At 48.3% G+C, this 24,970-nt stretch overlaps 1 protein-coding gene across 1 annotated transcript; it reads right to left on the reverse strand.

Annotated features, from left to right (window-relative positions):
- Window positions 1–2,369: 2,369 nt before the first annotated feature.
- PABPC1L (poly(A) binding protein cytoplasmic 1 like) lies at window positions 2,370–23,539 on the reverse strand. The gene is given in 15 exon segments (XM_070420873.1): window positions 2,370–3,294; window positions 3,296–3,322; window positions 3,719–3,849; window positions 5,145–5,238; window positions 6,131–6,237; window positions 6,752–6,889; window positions 7,834–7,918; window positions 8,685–8,954; window positions 12,101–12,196; window positions 12,434–12,580; window positions 15,040–15,134; window positions 15,296–15,435; window positions 17,243–17,358; window positions 20,816–21,009; window positions 23,347–23,539. Coding segments are annotated over 15 exon segments (1,932 nt in total). The 3' UTR covers window positions 2,370–3,195.
- Window positions 23,540–24,970: the final 1,431 nt, after the last annotated feature.

Here is a 24,970-nt window from a genome sequence, read left to right on the forward strand (position 1 = left end):
GTCTGCTGTTGGGAGTCTGTATAATATTCTTTATTTCAGTCAGTGTATGCTTAATTTCTAGTTGGTCCTTTACCACAACATCGAGGGTCTCACTAGATTTCTTGAGGATCTCACTACATTTATCGGCGGTGTCCATAAAATTCTTGAAAAATCTTAGAAACGTGGTTTTGAACTCTATATCCAGTCGTTTGCTGTCCTCCATTTCTGTCATTTGTGACCTGTTTCTTTGTCTTTGCATTTTGTCTGCTTCCCTGTGTTGGTAGTGTGGTTTTGTGTGCTAGGTGTCCTACAGGGCCCAGTGGCTCAGCCTCCCCAGTTACCTGAGGTGGACACTCTTGGTGCACCCCCTTGTGGGCTTTGTGCACAGTCTTGTTGCAGTTATACCTTGATTGTTTTAGGTGTCACTGGGAGGAATTGACCTCCAGGCCAATTGGCAGTGAGAATCAGCTGTGTCTGCAGTGGGAGAACTTCTGTGCTGAAGACACCCTTCTGGGGCAAGACTTGCTTCAGTGGGGCTTTGGTGCTCACTGAGTCTGCCCCCTGAGTGTGTTCCTTATGAATCTGAGGAGTTGTAATCTGGATGGTCCCACTCTGACCACTGGGTACACTGGCTCTTGGATCTAAGGAGGTGCTAATTAAGCCTCTTCCTGAGGTTACCCAGCAGGAGCTATGAAGAGATATGCAGATTCCCCTTCCTTTTTTTGGGGGGGGGGGGGGGGTTGGGGGGTGCCCAGATGAGGCCCAGCTTTGAAGCAATGCAAGCTGCTGTGGGGCCTTGGGCCTTCTCTTGGAAGTTCTGGGTCTGTCTGGCCCAGCTGCAATTTGTTAGTTAATTTTCAGGTTGTAAAGGACCAGGGCATTCATATGCAAAAGTCTTTGCAGCAGCCTGGACGGGGCAGGGTCTCGGAGTCAACAGGGCGGAGCAAGCAGCTATGGCTGATTCTCAGCCCTGCCCTAAGGGGCCACGCGTCTCAGTGTCCCGGTAAATGCTGCCAGCACCTCTGAGGGAAAGCCGCCCTCAAGTTCCGAGTTCTGCCTGCTGCCAGACCATCCAGTTTCTCCCCGTATGAGCCCTGGGACCCCAGAGATTTCCCGGAACCGGAGTTCAGAGCAGTCGGGAGCTTGTGACTCCCTCCTGATTCAAAAAGACAGCCGCGTCCTCAGGTGCCAGCCCCTTTCCCTGCTTGCCGGAGCCTCCATACCTCTGCACTTTACTTTCGTAGCTCCTCTGAGTCTGTGTGCTCTTCTCTTTCCTTCTAGTTGTAGAATTTCCACTCAGCCAGCCTTCCTGTGGTTCTGGATGATGACTGTTCTGTCTTTTAGTTGTATTTTTGAAGTTGTTGTTGGGGGCAGCAATTTCCGGTGTTTACCTATGCCGCCATCTTGGTTTCTCTCCCCAACTTACACATTTTAGAGAAGTCATTTCCCTGCCTGAAGGGAGACGGGATCTCAGGGAAAGGGATCCCTGGGGAAGTAAGTTTGAATTGAGTTCTAAGGTGGGAGTTTAGCTGGTGAAGAGGGGAGGGTAACGGTCCTCATTGGGAGCACAGAGACCAGACGGTGCCACTCCGGTTCACAAAGCACGGCCTGGATAGCAAGGTGGAGAGTGCTCCAGCAGCCAGCCAGAACTAGGCTGCCTCCCTTTCCTGGCCTGTGTCTTACTTAGTTCAATTGCCTTCCTCTTAATGGAGTAGCAGTTTGATGATTCCATAAAACAGAGCAGACAGAGGGTTTTCCTCATCCCTTCGCCCGTCACTCAGTGCTGAGCAGTGTTAGCACGCTGCTCCCAACCTCTGCAGGAGGTGTCCCCCCGGGCCTTCGAGCTGAAGCGGGTTTTAGAGTCCACCAACGCCTTGGCCAGGGGACCATTTCAAAGTGGGGAGCTGTACCCTCTTACTGCCCCCTCTTAAGCAGGCATGCCTCTTACCTGTTTTGAGGCAGGTTTAGTGGTGACATCCAGTCATGACTGACTGACTTTCTCTTCTTGAGGTCTAGAAGGCAAGTATCTGGATTTACTAATGAAAACATAGAAGCTGAGACCATTACAACCTCAAGAAACTTTTCCCTCCCTACAGGGGAGGAAAATCGTGACCAGAGGAGGAAAATGGTGACCAGAAGGCAGCCTAAGGCATTTCCACAAGGGTTCTCTATGTTACACAATCCCTTGGTCCAGAGCCTAGAAGCAGTTGCTGATTTCAGGGTGTTTCCCTGCACTGCAGGTATTCAAGCCAGGCATCCAGGTGTGGGCACCTGTAGCTTTAACTTCTCAGTGCTGCGTGATGACAACCAATTATCCATCCACTGCACATTGGTGGGTGGTAGCTGCTGCCCCATGCCCAGCAGTTCCGTGCTGCTGTCCACACCCTCTGTGTACTTCCGCACTCATACTGGTTTCTGTTCCTTGCAACCAAAGCCCCAGCCCAATCAAACCTCCCCTTTGCTCTGCCCCACCTCCCTCACCCAAGAAGGCCTCCTGGGAGACAAACCAGTTTGCAGCACTTTTAATGTACAAAGCAATGGCAGTGGGGCGGGGAGGGGGAGTAGTGGATTGGGGAAGGTGTAGCAGGGTATTTTGGGGATAAATGGTGATGGACAGAGACTTGGGGGTGGTGAACAGATGATGTGCTGTAGAATTGTGCCCCTGAAACCTCTATAACTTTGTTAACCAGTGTCATCCCAATAAATTAAAAAAAAAAAAAAAAGGTAATGGGCTGGCGGGGTGACCAGCCTTTGTTCCACATACAGAGCTCAGGTACAGATACAGCCCAACTAGGAAATAAGTTATGGTTCACAGGGCCTTAGAGCCAAGAGCAGGAACGCTGTTCTCTTGTCAGCCAAGGGAATGAGGATTCCATTTTTCTGAGGACGAAAAGGTAAAATTAAATGTTTCTCAAGTATGGCAGACAACTGGTCTTCGACTAAGAACGGGGGCTATACCAAGCCAGGCCTTCAGGCAGGCAGAATGGAGCCAGGCAGTGCCAGGGGAAAATAGGCCTATTATGAGTAAGGCGAGGCGGGGCAGCTAGCGCGAGAACACCTCCTCCCCTTTGATAGTCCACACCCATTCCAGTCACACGGCTTGTCCTCTCCTTTGATCCTCACAGCTTCCCCCTGAGACAGCAGTGTCACAATGTGGTTCTCAGGGACTTTATGAAAGCCAGCCGGTCCCTGCCCAGTTCCTTAGTGCTTCTGGGCTCAGCTACGTCTGTCACCATTCCTCTCAACCCCACCCACCCACCTGGTTTCAGTTACATTCACTTTCATCTGCTCTTCCTCCACGGTCTGGTGAGCCTGTATGAAGCACTGCCAAAGCCTCTTCCACCTGTGGACAGTGGGAGGGACTTAGTGCAGCTGCCCTAGCAGGGTCCCAGGAGAGCCCTGACCCCCCCAGGTCCCTCCCTCCACAGCATTTCTGCAGAGCCCTCGTCTGACTGCTGCTTGCCAGCTCCCAGGACAGAAACCCACAGTCACCTTCTCAAGACAGATGTACACTGCTGGACAGCTGGGGAAGTCGTGACCCAGAACACAGCTTCTTGTGCCAAAACCTTGCCTATGGAGCTGCAGAGAATCATCTATGATTCTAACCCACTCAGATTCCACAGGTGTTAACAAGAGGATAAACCTCATCTGTCCAAGCAGCAGCCTGCTGGCTCATCTAGCAGACACCTTAGCTCTCCTCCTGCCCTCAGGGCTCTCTGCCACCCAGGCCCCAGCCCACCTTCGCATTGAGGGACTCTGGAGACTCCAGCATGAACAGCAGTTCTGAGTTGTCGATCTCCAGCAGCATGCCTGTGATCTTGCCCGCCAGCTGGGTGTGGACATTGTAGATAAGGGGGTAGAGACGCTCACCTGAATGGAACAGCCTCTGATGGCTTATGAACACACACCTGGCTAATATCCCAGCATCCCAGGGGCGGTATTGTGGAATGGAGCAGTGAGGCATCTGGGTGGCTGTCCCCGAACTGCTCCTCCCAGACAGTCCTCTTACTTAACCTGGTGAGCAGCAGCCTCTTTCCCAAATGAAGTGGGCACAGCAAACCCACTTTGGAGGTCAGTCTGCAGCATCATATTCGATGCTAGATATAAAGTAGTTGCATGGGGTCTGATACAAAGGTGGTTGCACTTTAAAGACTACTCTTGTTCATTTTGCAGGAAATAGTTCCAAGTATACACACTAAGATTCTAGACAGGATATGATAATGTTGAACCTGACTTTTTTTGGGGGGGCGGGGGGGCAAATACACCAGAAAAATTCACCTTCCACCATCAGGTACTTCTAGTGACAGGGCCTAGTGGTGGTGGTCAGCCCATTTTGGCAATATGTGGAGGGTCTAGCCAGGCTGGGGTGCTGGGGTGCCTTGACTGCGAATGGGAGAGATCTTCCCATGATGAAAGCGAAGATGTCTACAAGGAACGGCTAACAGAGCCTTCTGCCTCCATTAAGCTCCCTGAGACTTTTTCTTGGAGGTATAGGTAATAAAGTGGCAAAATGCCAAGTGAGCCGAGGAAACAATGGGGTGGTGGCAGTGGGGGCCTACAGAGAAGGGTTAGGAGATCTTGGTGGACTTGAAGAAAAGAACCTGCCAACCACTAGCAAGCTTGTTCATTCATTCAACAGTTAGTGGCACCCTTGAGGAGGGCCTGTCACAGACACGGGATGAATTGCACAGGAAGTCAGGATCCAGTGGGGAAGACAGGGTCCAGTGGTCCATTTTCCCAATGCACATTTATTTACCACCTCCTGTAATGGGCGCCACTGGGCAAGCTGATGAAATCTGGCGACAACTTCTTCCCAGTCAGGGGAGCCGTGAGGAACTCCAACACCCACCTTAGGGGCCATGTCCTAGCAGAAACCCAAAACCTGACCCCTGATCTCCCCACATCTGGGATCTCTCCTAGCCTAAGTCAAAGTCAAGTACAGCAAAGCTGAAGAAACCCCAGGAACATCTCACTTGACCAGTATTTTAAGATGAGAGAATGGGGCCTGGATTATAGACCCAACTCAGGCAAGGTCACCCAGCAGGTTGGTCAGCGACAAAGCTAGATGCTGTCCTCATGTCTGACCTCCACTCGGTGTTCCCCACCAGGCTAGCCAGATCCCAGCCCCGCTCCTCTGCTCCAGAGCAGGGGAACCAGCCACTCACCTATCATCTGCTTTTGCTTGTGCAGTGGTGCTGCGGCCAGCATGGACACGGTCAGGGGTTCCTGTCCGGGAATGCACACAGCAGGCTCCTGGACCTGCACATGGTGCCGGGGACACATCCCTTAACTACCACGGACGGGCAAGGCCTCAAAATATTTAACCCTGTCAGGTGAGCACAGGCCTCCAGGAAGGCTCTGGAAGAGGGGAGCAGGGGCAAGGCATGGACAATTGGGTGGGACAGAGTCCCCAACAAGGGCATGGTGGACTGGACGACAATGTTACACTCTGACGCAGATGTTTTCCACTGCGCTAGGAACCTCTACAGGCCCCTAGTCCATGTTGCCAAATGAAGCCACACCTTACTAATCACTTTGTGCCAAACAAAAGAACTTTGGATCCAGTAGCTTTTATGGCCGTATTTCCACCATACTTCTGACCTTTCACATCTTCACCACATTAAAAGCATTTGCTCTTTAAAGACTACTCTTGGGGGGGGGGGGGGGGGGGGGGAAGGGGGTGAAAAAAAAAAAAGACTACTCTTGTTCACTTTGCAAGAAACAGTTCAAAGCATACACAGTGAAATTCTAGATAGGAGAAGAAAATGCTGAGTTTGAGACTTTGGGGGGGGGGTACAGGGAGATAAATATACAGCCTTTAAACTTATAATGACAGGAGATATTTTCAGTTCTGTTTTGATTAATCACATCCTTGCTGCTCAACACGTAAGTACTAGGGAAATCCAAATTAATTTTGGTAATAACCCAGGCAAAGCAAATCATAACTCATAAAACGCGGTCCTGGCCCTTTCCCTCCTGTTAGTAAGGGTAATCACTCTTTGATTGTACATTGTTAATAAACGAAACGTTATAAGCCAAGAAAAGGTCCAGAGAGGTTCAATGTCTTAGCCAAGGTTCTAGCCAGCCCCTGCCCCGCCCCCCCACCCTCACCCCGGAGCCTAGATTCAGAGGGCAGCTGGGTCAGCCTTACCTCATGGGTGTTGGGCGTCTCCAAGGAATATCTCTGTGTCAGGAGAGGCCCACTTGGCATAGAGCATCCTGCCTCACCAAGGCCAGAGGTCTGGGTACCAATGTTGGCTGTAAGAAATAAGCAGGGACGTTAGGGCCTGGCAGCAACCTGCAGCGATAAGGCCTAAAGACGAGCATTCATATAGAACCCCAGCACACAGACGCACAAACATCTGCCACAGGTGCTTGCCTATAGTCAAAATCTGTGCCCTTGTTCATAGCTATTGCTGTGAACCTACTAAGTTCAGATCCGGTGCTAAGCCCCGGCACTTAGGATCTCATTCACTCACACAACAAAAGGGGAAAACTGTCTTCATCCCCATTTTAAAGATGAGGCAATTCGATAATAGTAGTTAGCAAGGCCACAGAGTACGTGAACCCCAGGAACTGGGCCTGCACGACTCTGGAGTCCACACTCACTACTGTGCTATACAGCCTCAAAGTCAGCCCTGCTCTCCAAGGGTGAAGGGCAAGGTCACCGTGGAGGCTGGTTCCAACCCCCACTAGTGCCAACCCAGCACCAAGCTCCTGCCCCAGCCCCAGCCCCCTGCACACCCACTCCTCTGGCCCCGCCTACACTCACCCACTGTTTGGGTATAGGACATCTGGGGTGGCTCCTGGGTAGAGGCTTTCTTGACACTGCTGATGTGGGTCGGGGAGTGCTGAGACGTGGCTGGTGACCAGGCCACTGAGGCAGCTGGAGAGTAGGTGGGTTGTGGTACTGAGAACATGGAAAGAGAAAGGTTGGCAGGAAGGGGGATTATTCATCAGAGTAGCACACCACACCCTGACGGTGCCAGGGTGAGGAAGGGGAACCAGAACATTCACAGCAGAAAGATGAGTGAATTCGCCTGGTCAGGCAGACCCCGAACTCCAGGGAGGGGGTGTGGCAATTTCCTATTACAACTCAATTCCCGTCTCCCAAGAGCCCTCAGAGGCACAGGCGTCATGATCACACCCCTTCATCCCCCTAGGCCAGCGGTTCTCAACCTGTGGGTCTCGACCCCTTTGGGAGTCGAATGACCCTTTCACAGGGGTCGCCTAAGACCACCGGAAAACACATATATAATTACATATTGTTTTTGTGATTAATCACTATGCTTTAATTATGTTCAATTTGTAACAATGAAAATACAACCTGCATATCAGATATTTACATTACGATTCATAACAGTAGCAAAATTACAGTTATGAAGTAGCAACGATAATAATTTTATGGTTGGGGGTCACCACAACATGAGGAACTGTATTAAAGGGTCGCGGCATTAGGAAGGTTGAGAACCACTGCTCTAGGCAGTTTCAAATCAGGTGACCTTTACTCTTAGAGAAGGGCCATTCATCAGCAACACGGCCAAAGGAGTTTCATTTTCTCAGCTTCGCAAGAATTTTCAGCCACAAACCAGACTGTAGATAATGCGAACTGACGGAAGAGAATGCAAGCCTTTTACAGGCTCAGCACTGTGCTTGGTGCGCGTACACATATCTCATTCAGGCCCACATTCGGAAGAGGAAACTGAGGCTCAGAGAGGAAGTTACTCACCCCGATGAACACTTTAGGAAGTGACAGAGCCAGGCTTGACCCCCAAACTCGTGTTCTTTAACCACTATGTTACACACTACCCCATGGGTCCCACACTCATGGTTGGGAGGGGCTGGATCACTCACTCAAGGGTCTAGGTGGCTGGGCCGTCCACCTGGGGGCAGGCTGGACAGGTGGGCCAGAGCCATAGCACGCAGCCTGGGCTGGAGGCTGTGTAGGAGAAGAAGACCCAGGTGAGGGGGCTGCAGCAGGGGAAGTGAGAAACTGCATCCCCCCAAGGATGTCACCGCAGGAACTCCACTGTCCCCCTAGGGGGCTGGTTAGTAAAGACCCACAAAGCTGGGATGAAGGCCTGCTTCCCATTTTGGGACGGCCGTTATCCCTCAACTCTTTGGGGCAAGATCTCAGGTTCAATCCTCACTCCTCTTATCAGAGCCACTAGCCCAACGACCTGGATTAAATGGTGACACGTCCTGCGGAAACTTGTGCCGGCTTCAGCCGTTGCTAACAGGAGCAGGAATGTCCCCATTCTAGGAGCCTCTAGTGGCTAAAACTTCTACTTCCTCTGGGTCACACGAGCTCCTTTCCCAAACCAGGCCCCTCAGAGATGGTGGCAGGCACGCTGCAAAACGGCCACTTAAGTTGGGGGAGGGCTACCCACTCTGTCTGTTTGGGAAGTCAGAAGGGCATAGTAGGGAAAAACAATGCATGTGTAAAGAAATCTATGCTTCCTTTGTTTACTGCAGTTCCCAAACTTAAATTTGACCAAAGAATCTTTTTAGCATACCATTCACAAATCTCTCTCCCACAGGGAAGCTGTTTGACAGCGGCACTCTTAGACAAGGGTTTCATCAGCCCTTTTAGAAATGGGGTGAAAACAACCTGCTGTTTCAGGCAGAAGCAGGCTGGGAACTATGTTTGCCTTGAAGCTTTCTTCCTGCTCCACCTGGCTGTCAGGTTGCAGGCAGGCCCTCACCTGGGGCACGGTGGGCAGGAAGTAGCTCACGGGCTGCTGGAAAGAGCCCAAGAGGGGGCCACCCAGGGCCCACACGTTGGAGAGGCGCTGCTGCATGAACTGGTTGGTCAAGATAGCCTTCCGCTCATCTTTGCGCTGAGCCAGCGCCACGTACAGCGGCTTGGTACCCAGGATGCACCCGTTCATCTCTGTCACGGCCTTGGTTGCCTCTTCTGGAGAGGAAAAACACACAAAGCCAAACCCTTTGCTGTGGCCACCCTCTGTCATCACCTAAAAGCAAGACAAGACAAGGGCTGCTGGGGGAGGGGAAGGAAGACTCCTAGGGTCGGTTCCCCTCCTCCCCTGGGGCCCAGCCTGGCCTGAGCAGGGCCAGCAGAAACTTACTATCGGGGTGTCCTGTCACCCCCACATTCACTGAGGCCCACCACATGCCAGATACTTGACACTCCTCACTTCACTATGACTCCCACTTTATAGGTGAGGAAAGGGGGGCTCAAGAGTGACAGATCTGAGACCAGTCTACTTGCTGACTGACAGCTACTCATAGTGCACAGACCATTCACAGAATTAGGGAGAAGAGCTGCATTTCAGAATATATTCCTCCCTCAATTTTCTTTCTGAAAGATTTTCTTAGGCTGTGGTGGGAAGCTGGCTTAATTAAATGTATATACCGCCCTCAGAGGGGCTATCATGAAGTGAGATGATAGTCTAGGGCAGTGGTCGGCAAACTGCGGCCCCTTGAGTGCGGCTCTTCCACAAAATACCACGTGCAGGCGCGCACATACAGTGCGATTGAAACTTCATGGCCACACTGAAGGGGCCAAAGAGCCGCGTGTGGCTCTCGAGCCGCGGTTTGCCGACCACGGGTCTAGGGTTAGCTAAGAATCTAAGACTAGGGCTGGTTCTTCAGCCAGGGCCACCATCTTAAACATTTCCATTGAGGTCACTATGATGACAACAATCTGCATTTCGACAACTTCTTGGGTTTTCCTTCTTTCTTTCTTTTTTAAATATATTTTTATTGATTTCAGAGAGGAAGGGAGAGGGAGAAAGAGAGATAGAAACATCAATGATGAGAGGGATCATTGATCAGCTGCCTCCTGCACACTCCCTACTGGGGATTGAGCCCGAAACCCAGGCATGTGTCCTTGACCGGAATCAAACCCGGGACCTTTCAGTCTGCAGGCCGATGTTCTATCCACTGAGCAAAATTGGCTAGGGCTGGGTTTTCCTAACTACTCATACAACTTCATTTGTGAATTATGGACATCAAAAGAGTGCTCTTAACAGCTATATTTCCTAGAGACTTCAATAAAGAGAATTGTAAGGAACATGAAAATAATTTGAATTTCTACTTCTGGTGCTTTAACCTGTTAATTATCTTTTTAGTAGAAATAAAAGCCCTTTTTACCATTAAAAAAAAGAGAGAGAGTGACTTGTCCAGGGTCACCCAGCCAGTGGGTCACACATTCAGCCAATGTACCATCCGGTAAACCCCCATTGCCTCCACAAGGCCCTGAGCCAAGTTCTTTCAACATCTGGGGAAGAGGTTCTTAACCTTTTAACTAAAATAACTTTCTATTTTGAAATATCTTTATATTTATAGAAAAGTCTCAGAAATAGTACAGAGTTGCTGTAATTCTTTCACGGAGCTTGCCTCCCCATGGTAACATGGTACATTCGTCAAAACTACCATAGTAACATTGGTACAATACTATCAACTACATTAGCTACAATGCTATTAACTAAACTGGACATTTCATTTGGATTTCAATAGTTTTACTGCTAATATTCTTTTCCTCTTCCAGGATCCAATCCACATTACATTTAGGGTTCTTAATCTTTTTTAAGGGTCAAGATACTGGCCCTGCTCACCTACTCCATGAGCAACAGAATTGAGATAATTTTTTGAATCTGCTCTATTAGAGCCCATTCTCTACATCAGTGATTTTCCAACTGTACTTTGCTACCTGCCTTGACCTGAGAGTTCACAGATCCACAGGGAGGTCAATGGATGGGATTCAGGGGGTCTGAAAACTCAAGTGGGGGAAAAAATGGCATCTGTATTTTCATATTAGCCTTTCCTTCTATTTTGAATGTAAGAATAAAAAATGTGACTTTGGGGGGAAGAGAAAATATTTTCATATTCATTATTGCTGATCTCAAATATCTTTTATGCTAATTGCTACTCCACTAGATCTTATAGTTTGATAGATTAATAAAGAAGCACATACTGCTGTCACCTTAGTATTTTGATAATTATTTCAATATAACTGTTTTTGTAACCCTATGAATTTTCCTTTATGCATTTAAAATTACTCTCAGAGCCTGGTTGGTGTTGCTCAGTGGTTGAGCATCAACCCAGGTACCAAGAGGTCACGGTTCGATTCCTGGTCAGGGCACATGCCAGAGTGGTAGGCTGCATCCCCAGTAGCGGGGGGCGTGCAGAAGGCAACTGATCCATGTTACTCCCTTATCGATGTTTCTATCTCTCTATCCCTCTCCCTTCCTCTCTCTTTAAAATCAATAAACATATTTAAAGAAAATAAATAAAATGCCCAGCCCCTACCCTCAGAATCTACATGCAACTTCTCTCAGGTGTATTTAGGAGCTCCCTAAGGCAGTGGTTCTCAACCTTGGCTTCACATTAGAATCACCTGGGAATCTTTTTAAAATCCTGATTTCTGGGCTTCATCCTCCGGAAATTATGTTTCTTTGTAACGGGGTGAGGCCACAACATTAGTAACAAAGAAACAGAATTTCCGGAGGATGAGGCCCAGAAATCAGGATTTTAAAAAGATTCCCAGGTGATTCTAATGTGCAGCCAAGGTTGAGAACCACTGATCTAGGGGATTTTAATGAGCCGTCAGCATTGAAGAAGCATCCAGTGAGCCCAACTCCCTCATCTTATAGATGAGACTCAGAAGACATCTGCTCAAGGTCACAGAGCTACTGAGTAGAACAGCCATCATCACACTTCAGGTGCTAAGAATGTTTAATTAATGAAGAATAGATGAAGAATGATATAGCAGCCCAACCCTCTCATTTTTCAGATGGAGAAACTGAGGCCCAGAAGAGGTATGTCACTGTTCAAGACCAGACAACAAAGTCAATGGAAATGCTAAGACATGAATTTCTGGAATCTGGCATATAGTAGGCACTCAATAAATGCTTGTTGAATGAACCAAGGTTTCAGTGGGCCCCAATAAGACCAGCTGTGTGACTGGGACTGTGTTATCATCCGCTTTCCCTTCAGTGCAGACAAGCTCCAATGGGGTCAGACATGGCCCCCAAATCCAAAAGGTGTGGCTCCGCACCAACTCCCTGAAGGCCATGGGAGGAAGAAGGGGTGTGTGGGGAGTGAGAGGATGGGAGGGGGAGGCTATCTGTCCACTGTGGGCACCCACAGCCCTCACCTTGGCACTGGTGATCACTCCGTAGGGAGAGAACTCTTTCCTCAGCCTCTCATTATCAATGGAGTCATCCAGGTTCTTCACATACAGGTTCACGCCCTGGAGGGAAAGGACACTGCTAGATATGCCTTCCTCCCCACGCTCCTGATTGACTTGTGTGGGGGGCAGTGGAAGCCCTGGTCTCCAAGCCTCCTTTCCCAGCCCCGCACAATACCCATGCACCCCACCAATCACACAGCATGCCCCTCACCTGGAAGCTGGAGCCCCCACAATCCCTAAAGCCTAGTTCCTGGACGTGGGGTTGCTAGAGGAGGGAATCACATTCAGGGCTCTCACCTGATAATGGTTCAGCCGGTCCTGCTTCATCTGCTTCATCTGCTGGAACTTTCGCTTAAGCTCATTCTGCCGCTCCGCCCACTTCTGGGCACGGCCCACATAGAGCAGCTGTCCTCTCACCTCCTTCCCGTTCATGTCCATCACAGCCTGTGCAGAGAAGATGGAGGACAGCGCTTGGGAACCACCCCCGATGAGGCCCTGGCCTTAGCCATGGCCTCCAGTCCCACCTCCCGGGTTTAGAAGGGACCACCTGCCAACCAGGCTGGCCTTGTTAGCTGAGAATCATTAGTATCAGGATAAAGGCCATCCACTTTTTAAAAACATGGGACAAAATTTCAGAGTAAACTGTAGATTTTTTAAAATTTGCTTGTGACTCTATTTTAAAAAGGGAAATTTGCAATTTCCCATATTTGACAATCAGTTTATAACTACCTACACACGGATTTTTTTAAAAACAAAGCAGCAAGCATAATTCTTTCAAAATGGCATGACAGCATAATCAATATCTTTTACTTCATGTTGGATTTCACAGCATAAAGAATCCTTTTGCTAATTATGAGAACTTTTGTTTTAGAAACACTGGTGTCTTAACCCTGTTGATTTTGCTTTTCTTCAGTTAACTGGCCTAAGCCTACCAGACCCTAACTTGTCACTGGCTTTGATTGCATGAAATCCTACATCTTTTGTGAGATATGCAACTTCTCTCTGCAATCCATTTATACTGAACTGAATTTGCATGGACTTATCTGCAAAAAGCAGACTTATGTGTGTACTGGCTCAATAGTTAGGATGAGATAATGGTGTTAGTGCAGAGAAATGTTGAAGGGAACTGACTTTTTCAGTGGTCAGTTCATTAGTAAATACTTTCACATAATGATGACTTTTGCTTTCCTGCCTAAATATGCAAATATATGTAAATATACACCGTGGACCCAGGAACTACCTGTTCTACAGCAGTCTTAAAAGTCATTACCAAAGTCTTAAGACCTTGGAGTTAATGGACCCCTGCAGCTTCATCCATCTACTCCCACTTGTCATTTTACAGTTGGGGAAAACAAAACCTAGAGAGAGGGTGGGACTTGTCCAAGGACCCACAAGAAGTTACCTTTCAAAGGAGCCATTTACTTAAGAACAAAACTTCAGAGTCAGAAAGAGTTTATTCTAACCCAGTGGAACCTAATACAACCCATGAAACCTAATAATAACAGCAGAGCCCATATTAGTGGGGGGAGATGAGAATGTATGCAAAACCCCTAGCACAGTGCCCGGTCCGTGCTAAGTGCTCAGTGAGAAGAGGCTGTTATCGAGATGGCACCAGGGTCCAGGTCTCCAGCCAGAATCCACCCTGAGATGAGCTCTTCCATGTCCGGTGATCTTAAAGGGGCAGCAACCATGGGAAGAGCTTTATGGTTGGTCATAAAGAGCTTTATGGGAGGCCAAATATAACATTGTTATTCCAGCTTTGTCATTGTATGACCTTGTACCATTCATTCACTGAGCAATTATATATCTGGTAGCTACTGACAGGTACAATACTAGAGACTTAATGGTGAAATGAGACCCAGCCTCTACTCTGTTCTTTTTTCTTCTTTTTTAAACATATGTTTATTGATTTCAGAGAGGAAGGGAGAGGGAGAGAGAGATAGAAACATCAATGATGAGAGAGAATCATTGATCGGCTGCCTCCTGCATGCTCCCTACTAGGGATCAAGCCCGCAACCCGGGCATGTACTTGAATCAAATCTGGGACCCTTCAGTCCTCAGGCTGATGCTCTATCCACTGAGCCAAACCAGCTAGCGCTCTACTTTCAGTTCGTTCATGTGTTACTAATGGAGAGAGACAGAAGGTATCACAAGTAAATGATAACAGGAAGAAGCAGCTTCATGAAGGAGGGAAAGTATGAGATCCAAAGGACAGGCACTAAATCGCCTAAAGCTACGCTGTCCCATAAGGTAGTCAGTAGCCACATGCAGCTACTAAGCACTTGAAATATGGCTGGTCTGAATTGTGCTGGAGGTACCAGATTTCAAAGAATTAAGTAAAAAAAAGGGAATGTAAAAAAAAAATCTCAATTTTTATATTAAATACTCATCGACGTGGTGATCATTTGAAAATGTTAACGTTGAATAAAATATATTACAATTAATTTCACAGTTTCTTTTTTTACCCTTTTTAATGTGGCTGTTGTCGTTTTTATCTACTGGAGAATTTTAAATTGCATATGTGGCTCACGTTACATTTTTATTGGACAGCACCGGTCTAATTTGCAGGAAAAGGGAAGTGTGAGAAAACAGCATTTACAAAGGCCTGGAAGCAAGAAATAGCATAGCACTTCCCTCCCTGCCTCAATCCCCCAGTCAATTCAAGAAGAGGATAGTGGCTGTCTCGAAGGCCCCTTCTACCTCTTGTGCAGCAAGAACCTATAAAATAAGCAGCTACATGGCTCGGAAGTCCCAGTGGAGGCTGAAGCCTTCTGCCTTCAGCGCAGGCAGGAAGGGCCCTGGCTCTTGTGATCTTTCCTTCCTCTGCTCCTGACCTCCCTTCTTCCTAGTCCTGGCTCAGCACCTTCTCCATGAAGCAGGGCAATGGGGAGGCAGGCTCCTACCTTCTGGGCTTCCTCATGCTTCTCAAAGTTGACAAAGCCAAAGCCTCGGGAGTGGCCGCTGTCATCCCTCATCACCTTCACACTCAGCGTCTTCCCTGGGAAGGACCAACCTGGCTCAAAGGGGAGTTTAGGAAGCCCCAAGGTGTTGCCCTTTCCTCCCACAAGTCTCCAGAAAGCCCAGGAGGGCCTTTCCTCCCAGCCTGACTAGGGAGCAGAAGAGAAAGTGACCCCAAACTCCCTCGGGAAACACACTCACCAAACTGGGAGAAGAGCTCCTCCAGGCCCTGCTCGTCTATGTCCATTTGCAGGTTCTTCACATAGACGTTGGTGAACTCCATGGCCCGAACCCCCAGCTCAGCCTCCCGCTCCTGTCGGGACTTGAAGTGGCTGACGAAGCTGTGGACACACCGACAGGGTAGGCAGCTGCCAGCCACCAGCCACCCCCACCTCCATCCCAGCCCATCCCGCAACCCTGGGTCACTGGAGCCGATTGCTACCAGCCTCTGGCCTCTGATCCCCTCATCAGAAGACTGGGCAGGGCAATACTACTTAGAATATACCCAAGGCCTGACCACCTTCTGCAGCCAAGATTCCATGTTCCAGCATAAGGTTAAGACTTAACTCTTGTGGCAAATGCACAGGGAAGTCCTACCAGACACCAGGCAGCTGAGTGCACAGGAGATAAGAGCATGAACTTGGGAGTCACACTTGAATCCTCACTCTGCAGCTGCCTAGCTGTGCGACCCTGGACAAGTTCCTTAACCTATCTGAGTCTCAGTGTTCATTCCTGTAAAACTGGGGATCAAACTCACACCACAGGGATTTGCTCATTCATTTACCACGTACACTGGGGAAACAGTAGTGGGAGAACCAGACACAATCCATGCTAGTGCTGCTGTGGGGAAACTGAAATAACTTAAATACAATATTCGCTTTAAAAATTGTGATCGCCAAGTTCATGTCAACACACGTAGGAAAGTATCGTAGATTAAGAAAAACAAACAAACCAACAAAAACTGCTGTGGCCAGTTGGCTCAGTTGGGTGAGCGTTGTCCCATGCACTAAGAGGTCACCGTTCAATTCCCAGTCAGGGCACATGCCCGGGTTGCAGGCTCCAGTAGGGGGCATGCAGGAGGCAGCCGATTAATGTTTCTCTCTCTCCCCCGTCCTCTCTCTCTAAAATCAATAAAAACATATTCTTTAATAAAAGAAAAATACAAAACAAAACCAAGCATAAGAAAATTTGATAGTATCTATAGCACATTTAGCACAAACAAGTTGTAGCTGGCACTAAAACTTGGAGAAAACTGAGTGGCAAAGGTAAACCTGGACACATGGTAGCTAACAAAATAACATCCTTCTGGGAAAAGCCCACCATTGTTCAATTGACAGAAGCTTCCCCTGGAAAACCCTGGACAGAATGACTCTCCGGGCATCTCCCAGCTCAAAGCCTCCATCGCTCCATAGTACTGAGCATGGGGCTGAGCCTTCAGATGCACAGAAGCAAAACTGGGGGAGGGGCACTGCCAGAAGAGATTCTCTCCAGCATCTGCATCTCAATTTTCCCATCTGTGAAGTGGGGATGATGCCAAACTGATTTGTATGAAGATGGCCGGCTAAGCATATGCCTACTTTCCCACCCATCCCCAAATCCCATGAAATAACACAAAAGGCTTAAGAAAAAAATGCACAGGCACGCTGAGAAGGCTGAGTCCATTGATGATCTGGCCATTCCTTCAGAATCATCACTTCATTGACTCCTCAGAAAAATCCTCTAAGCATATATCAGCGGTCCCATTTTTACTTGAGGAAAGGGAGTCCTTGAGAGCTTAAGCCATTCTTCCGAGGTCACACTGCCAGGAAGAATACTGGCTGCTGCTCAGTGCCTGGTGCCCTTAGATCAGTGGTTCTCAACCTTCTGGCCTTTTAAATACAGTTCCTCATGTTGCCACCCAACCATAAAATTATTTTCGTTGCTACTTCATAACTGTAATGTTGCTACTGTTATGAATCGTAATGTAAATATCTGATATGCAGGATGGTCTTGGGCGACCCCTGTGAAAGGGTCGTTCGACCACCAAAGGGGTCTCGACCCACAGGTTGAGAACCGCTGCCTTAGATGGTGGTGGGCAGCATGGGTCCCCAGTGGGTGATGCCATGATTCTGTCCCTTCGGCTCGGTCCCCCCTATGCCTGCCACTCACACTTTGCGGTTATTCAGCAGCATCCCATTCATGGTGCTGATGGCCTGCTGCGCAGCCTCACGGGTCTCAAAATGGACAAAGCCAAAGCCTCGGGAGCCGTGGTCATCACACGCCACCTGGGCCACAGAGAAAAAGAACAAGAAGAGCATCCAACAGGGGGTTCAGGTAGAACAACTAATATCTGAGTGCTCGCTCTGTGACTGTGACAGACAATTCTACGTCACACAACAACTTCATTTTAGAGATGGGACACTAAAGCTCAGAGGGGTTGATCCACTTGCTTAAGCTCACACAGTACCGTCCTCAAATTGAACGCAGGTCTTCTATACCACAGACAAGTTTCTAACAGCAAATTAGAAAAACCTCTTGAGTATCCATCAAGAGGTGACTGGTTATGTAAGTTACAGTACATTCGTACTAGTGTATAGCTGAGGAGAACATGGTAGATTATATGGCTGCCACAGAGTGATGTGGAGGGTATATCATTAAGCGGGGAAAAAAATCAAGCCCAATTGGGTGAAAGTGAGCATCTACACAAGGGAAAATTTTAAACAGAAACACAGAAAACTGTTAATAATGGTTATTTCTGGGGACTAGGGTTGAAAGGGATGGAGCCTTCTTTTCCACTTCATTCCTTTCCACATTGTTTAAACTTCATCAATTATGTACTGTTTCAACAACAGACTTGTTTTAATTTTGGAAAAGACCCACAAACATCCTACCCTTATTTCGTGAGCCCCCTGACTCAAATGAGAAGGACAGAGCTTGAGAATGGGAAAAATCCTCAGGTCACGTAGTTCCCATCCCTCTGGTTGAACTTGCACGAAGACCACTAATCCCATTGCAGGGTGTCCCTAGCTCCACCCACCCTGCAGCCGGTGCCCCAGCTCAGCGAAGTGGCCTTTGCCTGGATGACCACCCCAGCCTCCCAACCCAGCTTGCATGCTGACCCCTGGGATGCTTTCTCCAAAATGGAACTGTGACGGTGTCCCATTGGGACCTCACTTCCAGTAGCTCCAACTGTCCACAGAACTAGATCAACTTGACATTTGAGACTCTTCAATTGGCCCTGCACTAGTATTCGTCCAAATCTAGGCCCAGCATACCCTCCTCCACTCTCCAGCCCCAAACAGGGTCCCCCACTTTCAACTCAAGCCCCAGCTTCCTTTCAAATTCAACCACGTTGACTGGGTCCCCGTTTTGGGGCCAAATACCTGCTAAGGGTATTGCATACTTATCTTGTTGTAGTAGCCATAAGAACCCTTTCAAGCAATTCTTTTTTTGTATTATTATTTATGATCAATTTTTAAAAATGTATCTTTATTGTTGAAAGTATTACAGATGTCCCCTTTGTGGTTTTTTCCCCCCCATTGACCCCCTCCTCCCCGCACCGACCCTTCCCAGGCCTTTACCACCCTATTGTCTGTGTCCATGGGCTATGCATATATGCATATAAATTCCCCCTGGTTAACCTCTGCCCACCCACCTCTGCCTTCCCGCTGAAATTCATCAGTCTGTTCCATGCTTCTATGTCTCTAGATTTATTTTGTTCATCAGTTTATTTTCTTCATTAGATTCCACATATGAGTGAGATCATGTGACACTTATCTTTCTCTGACTGAGTTATTTCCCTTAGCATAATACTCTCCAGGTCCATCCATGCTGTTGCAAATGGTAAGAGTTCCTTCTTTTTTACTGCTGTGTAGTATTCCATTGTGTAGATGTACCACAGCTTTTTTATTCACTCATCTGCTGATGGGCACTTAGGCTGTTTCCAAATCTTAGCTATTGTAAATTATGCTGCTATGAACATGGGGTGCATACATTCTTTCTGATTGGTGTTGGAAGAATCACAATACCAGATATCAAGTTATACTACAAGGCTACTGCATTCAGAACAGCCTATACTGGCACAAGAACAGGCATATAGATCAGTGGAACAGAACAGAGACTCCAGATATTGACCCAAACCATTATGCTCAATTAATATTTGACAAAGGAGGCAAGAGCATGCAATGGAGTCAAGACTATCTCTTCAATAAATGGTGTTGGAAAATGGACAGGTACATGCAAAAAAAAAAAAAAATAATGAAACTAGACCACCAACTTACACCATACACAAGAATAAACTCAAAACAGATAAAGGACTTAACTGTAAGTCATGAAACCATAAAAATCCTAGAAGAAACCATAGGCAGTAAAATCTCAGACATCTCTTGTAGCAATATATTTACCAATACATCTCCTAGGACAAAGGAAACCAAGGAGAAAATAAACAAATGGTACTACGTCAAAATAAAAAGTTTCTGCACAGCAAAAGAAACATCAACAGAATGAAAAGAGAGTCCATTGCATGGGAGAATATATTTGCCAAGGATACATCTGATAAAGAGTTAATTTCCAAAATATATAAGGAACTCATACAACTTAACAAAAGGAAGACAAACAACCCAATTCAAAAATGGGCAAAGGACCTAAATAGATACTTCTCCAAAGTGGACATACAGAAGGCAAGAAACATGAAAAAATGCTCAAAGTCATTAATCATCCGAGAGATGCAAATTAAAATAACAATGAGGCATCACCTCACACGTGTCAGAATGGCTATCAACAACAAATCAACAAACAGTGTTGGCGATGTAGAGAAAAGGGAACTCCAGTCCACTGCTGGTAGGAATGTAGACTGGTGCAGCCACTGTGGAAAACAGTATGGCATTTCCTCATAAAGTTAAAAATGGAACTCCCATTTGACTCTTTCAGAAAATTCTTAAACTCTTAAAGTGTCAGCTGTCTGGGGAAAATGGAACTAAATATTATTGAGTCATCTACTATGTGCCAATCTTATTCTAGGTACCAGGATACAAAGGTAAATAAAAACAAGATCATTACTCTTATGGAACTTCCACTCTATTATAAGAGAAATCTTAAAAACAAGATGTGGCCATTGATTGCAATGATGACCTCAATTAACGGCCTTCCTATATCCACACTCTTTGTCCTATAATTTCTATGTCCTCTCACTCTGAATTGGGTCTTGTGACTTGCTTTGGCAAATAGAATGCATTGGAAGTGACTGTGTGCCAGTTCCAAGCTTAGATCTCAAGAGGCCTGGTGAGCTTCCACTCTGTCTCCCAGGCCCCTGCCATTGCCATGGGCTAGCCTGCTGGAGGATGAAAGACCATAGCGGGGAAAGCTGAGATTTTCCAGCGAACAGCCAACCACTGCCTAGAAGCAGAGCCACCCAGTTCTCCGTAGGCACATGAAGGAGCCCAGCCAAGGCCAGACCTGTTCAGCTGAGCACAGCCCAAATCACCAACTGCAGAATTATAAGCTAAGTAATGGCTGTTGACAGTGACTAAGCTTTGGGGTGGTTACACAGCAAGAGCAGACTGAAACACAGGTGGCCTCTGATAGGTATGTGAAGATGAAACTGAAAGAATTACTTCCATTCCAGTCCTTGCTGAACCTAGAGCTTAACTGAAAAGACCTCATATACTATAAAGTGAGGTGCTGCTTGGAATACCTCTACCACACAGGTACTTGACCCAGACCCCCTCAAGAGGGCTCACCAACCTTGCAAGACAGGATGTTTCCAAAGGTGGAGAAGGTATCATATAAGGCCTTGTTGTCAATGGACTCCTCCAGGTTCTTGATGAAGATGTTGCCCACACCCGACTTTCGAAGTCCTGGGTCTCGCTGGGACCACATGATGCGAATGGGTTGGCCTTTGATAACCTCAAAGTTCATTGTATCCAGTGCCAGCTCCGCTGGACAGAAGGAGGAGAGAAAGGAGCAAGTTAAGGGGACTCCCTGAGCCCTCAGGTGCTTACTGGTAATTGGGAGCCTCCTTCCAAAAAAAAAAAAAAAAGAGCCAGTGTCTGGGTCTCACTGGAAATAGAGCCTGAAGACTCAGGAGGGATAAGAATTAAAGTGTATGGCACTCCTCCCACTTTTTAGGATCTCATTCAACTCCTCATAGCCACGTGAGCATGGATTTCTACCCCCATTTTACAGAAGGGAAAACTGAGGTTCAGAAAGGGGAAAGATCAGTGGCAGAGCCAGGTCTACTGTGCTCTCTAAAGCACACCGAGTAGATAAAAATGTAAAGGAGGGCCTCTATGACAAACGGTGGCAGCAGTCAGAGGAAATTCAAGCTCAGAGGTGCTGAGCAGCAGAGTTCAGATTTGATCCCAAGTAGTAGGATGTTGGGGGAGGCAAACATCACCTCTCTGAGCTGGTTTCTTCCTCTAAAGTAGTGAAGATGATGATGATATTAACCACCCTTTCACACCTACCTCTAGGTTGTTGGACAGGCTGAAAATTAAATAAGGTATGCAAGGTGCCGCCCTAGCCGGGTTGGCTCAGTGGACACAGCATCGGCCTTCGGACTGGGAGGTCCTGGGTTCCATTCTGGCCAAAGACACATGCCAGGGTTGTGGGCTCAATCCCCACTAGGGGGCGTGCAAGAGGAAGCCAATCAGTGATTCTCTCTCATCATTGATGTTTCTATCTCTCCCTCTCCCTTCTTCTCTGAAATCAATAAAGAAATATATATATATGTATATATATATATATATATATATATATATATGTATATATATATTTAAAAAGGTATGCAAGGTGCCTTGTCCTTAGCACCTGGCACGAAACAGATGGTTGGCAAATGGCAGTGTGTCTGAAAACAGCAGCCTATGCCTGTCCTCTTGCGACTGCTATGGCCTTTACCTCTCCCCGGTAACATGCTGTCCCCTGCTTAAAGGATTCCTCTACCTTCAGAGGCATGGACAGGAACTGTGCATAACTCAGTGGAGTCTGGTTTTTCCATTGAGTTCTACCAATGAACACCCAGGGCTAACCCTTCTCTCTGGAGCTCAGCTTCCCCATCTATGAAGTCTGGCCAAAAGGTCAGGTGTGCAGAACTTGGAGAAATCTGGAAATGGCAGTGGGTGGGGAAAGCAGAGCAAAGGAGAAGTCCCCCTGGAATCCAGCTCAGTCATCCCCTGGGAAACAGGCTGAACCACCCCAGCAAACCCCCAGCTGGAGGGGAACCTCCCCATCCACCCAGCAGATGCAGAGTAAGCCTTTTTGGGTTGTTTCTGGAGTCTTGCACTTGAATGCTGGTTACTTTTTTTTTTCTTAGGTTACACTTATTGAGCCCATGCAGTGGTTCTCAAACCTTCTAGACCTTTAAATACAGTTCCTCATGTTGTGACCCAACCATAAAATTATTTTCGTTGCTACTTCATAACTGTAATGTTGCCACTGTTATAAATTGTAATGTAAATATCTGATATGCAGGATGGTCTTAGGCGACCCCTGTGAAAGGGTCGTTCGACCGCCAAAGGGGTCGCGACCCACAGGTTGAGAACCGCTGTAACTGGAGCGACTTCATAGACACAGTTTTCCTTCCAAGCCTTAGCTCCCATTTCACAGATTAAGTGTCAAGTGTGAACTTTTGCTCAAGCTCACACCCTAGTGGAAAAACTTGAGCAAAACCGGGGCTCTTAAACTCTCACCAGAGGTGAGGGCACACCCACCCTGCAAGCGCTAATCAATCCCATCAGCTCTGGGTTGTGGAGCCTAAGGTGGAGGCGGTTTTTCTGGGCTTGCCAAGGGAAAAGCGCCTGGTGCAGACCTGGTGTCAGCAGCCGGGAAATCCCGAGCCCCAGGCCCAGCTCTCCGGGCTTCCCGACTCGTTACCTATGTCGCCTCCCACATCGCCTCACCAGGTGCTTTGAATTTTCTCCTCCTCCCAACCCCTCTATCAAGCAGGTCCGCTCCCCATTTTTCAGAAAGGCAAGGGAAGCTCAGAATGGTTGAGTAATTTGCTCAAAGTCACACAGCTGCTGGCTTTCTAATCCTAGGGTTGGCCGGCCCTAAAGCCCTTGGATGTTTCCACTCGGCCTTACTATCTCCCCTCTACAAACTGGAGCACCAGGAAAACACACAGTAGGCACACCTAATTGCTAGTTCCTGCTCAGGGCCTCAGGGGGCTCTCTGGACCTGTTTCCCTGGCTGCAAAACTGAAGCTGCAGGAGCAGAGATGGCAGAGCGGACGGCCGAGATGCTGTGGGTGCACCGTGCGTTCCCAGCCCGGGGCTCACCGTCGGCCGGCTGCTGGAAGTTGATGTAGGCGTAGCCCAGCGAGCGGCGGGTGGCCACGTCGCGGCACACGCGGATGGACAGGATGGGCCCGGCAAGCGAGAACTTCTCGTACAGCATAGTCTCGGTCACGTCGGGGTGCAGGTCACCCACGTAGAGCGAGGCCAGCGGGAAGCCCGGGCCGCTGGCGTTCATGGCGGGGGGTGGGGGAGGAGGTGCCGGCCCCCGCGCCCCGCGTGCGTCACTCTGCGGGAACCACGGCGGCAGCGGGCGCGCAGGAAGCAAGGGACTCTCAGTCCCTGCGCGGCCGCCCCTTCTTTTACCACCCCTCGGCGCCCGCATGCCAATCACCCACGCTCCGGCCCCTCCCCTCTTGGGTCCCCACCTGGGACCCCTCAGAGTTCTAGAAGCCTCCGGAGGCGGGAGAGCCCTCACCTGGCCTGGGGTGGGGCTGTAGAGACGCGGTGGAGCTGAGCTCTCTGGGAGGGCCTGAAACCTGAGTTGTAATCCCCAATGTTATTGCCTTTACGAGCCCGATTCCCGTCTTTGTAAGCTTCGTCTTCGTAAGGATTAAAGGAGACCGTACATCCTGTTTGCATTACAAACAAGAGTATTTTGGAGCGGGATGCCTGGCTATTTTCAAAGGCGTGTACCTAGCCAGCTGAAAGGAGTCTTTTTCTCAAGGCAGCCCAGTCTAGCCCCACCCTCTGGAACCAGCTTTGTGACTTGGGACTGAAGGCTCCATGTGGGAATTCAAGACCACTAAGGCCTTTTTTGACACTGCCTCCTATGTAGTTTGCAGAGTAGACCTTTCCCTGGGATAGTCTCTGCCCACCTCTTTTTCATTAAGGATCCATTCCACCTGCACACCACTAGGAAGGCTCACCAAGTTACTCTAAGGAACAGTGAGGTCCCAATGCGGTTAGGGCGGTGGTCCCAAGCGGAGCAGCAAGACCCTTCCAGCCATCTTGAGTTTGCAGATTCTATCTGTGCTGTGGAGTCCTTTCTGAAGAATTCCAATCCATGTGGGACAGTACTTCACCTGGCCTCTAGGAGAGGCGGACCCTCCAGATTTCCCTGCTGCAACAAAGCAGGTCCCATTGACCTTTGGCTGGGTGTGTCTCTGAAAGGTGAAACTGCTCCAAAACCAGGGGCAGGAGCTGGTCTGGCTGCCCAGCCGACAGTTGCAAGAAGGCACCAATCAATTCTAATCTTCGGCTAGAAATTACTCCCTCCTCCTGATCATTTTCCTCTCCTTGTGGGAAATCCCATGAGGATACACAGAGCTGCTGGCTACCATAGTGTTGAGACAGATGACAGACTATTACTTTGGAGATGACCAGGCCTTATGTAACCATCTCACTGTCTTGCTTACATCTCAGGGTTTAAAAAAACAAAAGGAGGGGGTGGGGGGGAGAGAAGAGACTTGAATGGGATGCAAAATCCACTGGCATCACCAAATTTTAGAAGCTCCCAAAGACCTAAAGTGGTTTATATAAGGTGGGTAGGCTTTGTATTAATGGTAATTTCTTTCCTTTGACAACACCTTGACTTCAAGTTCTAAAGGATGACATAAAGCTGTTGCCTACTTTTAAAGAAAGAGTAGAGCCTAAAATGAGTGTGATA

The sequence above is a fragment of the Myotis yumanensis genome, unplaced genomic scaffold (genome assembly GCF_028538775.1).
Source record: "Myotis yumanensis isolate MYYU_CA2020_CCGP unplaced genomic scaffold, mMyoYum1.0.hap1 SCAF_7, whole genome shotgun sequence".
Taxonomy (NCBI): domain Eukaryota; kingdom Metazoa; phylum Chordata; class Mammalia; order Chiroptera; family Vespertilionidae; genus Myotis; species Myotis yumanensis.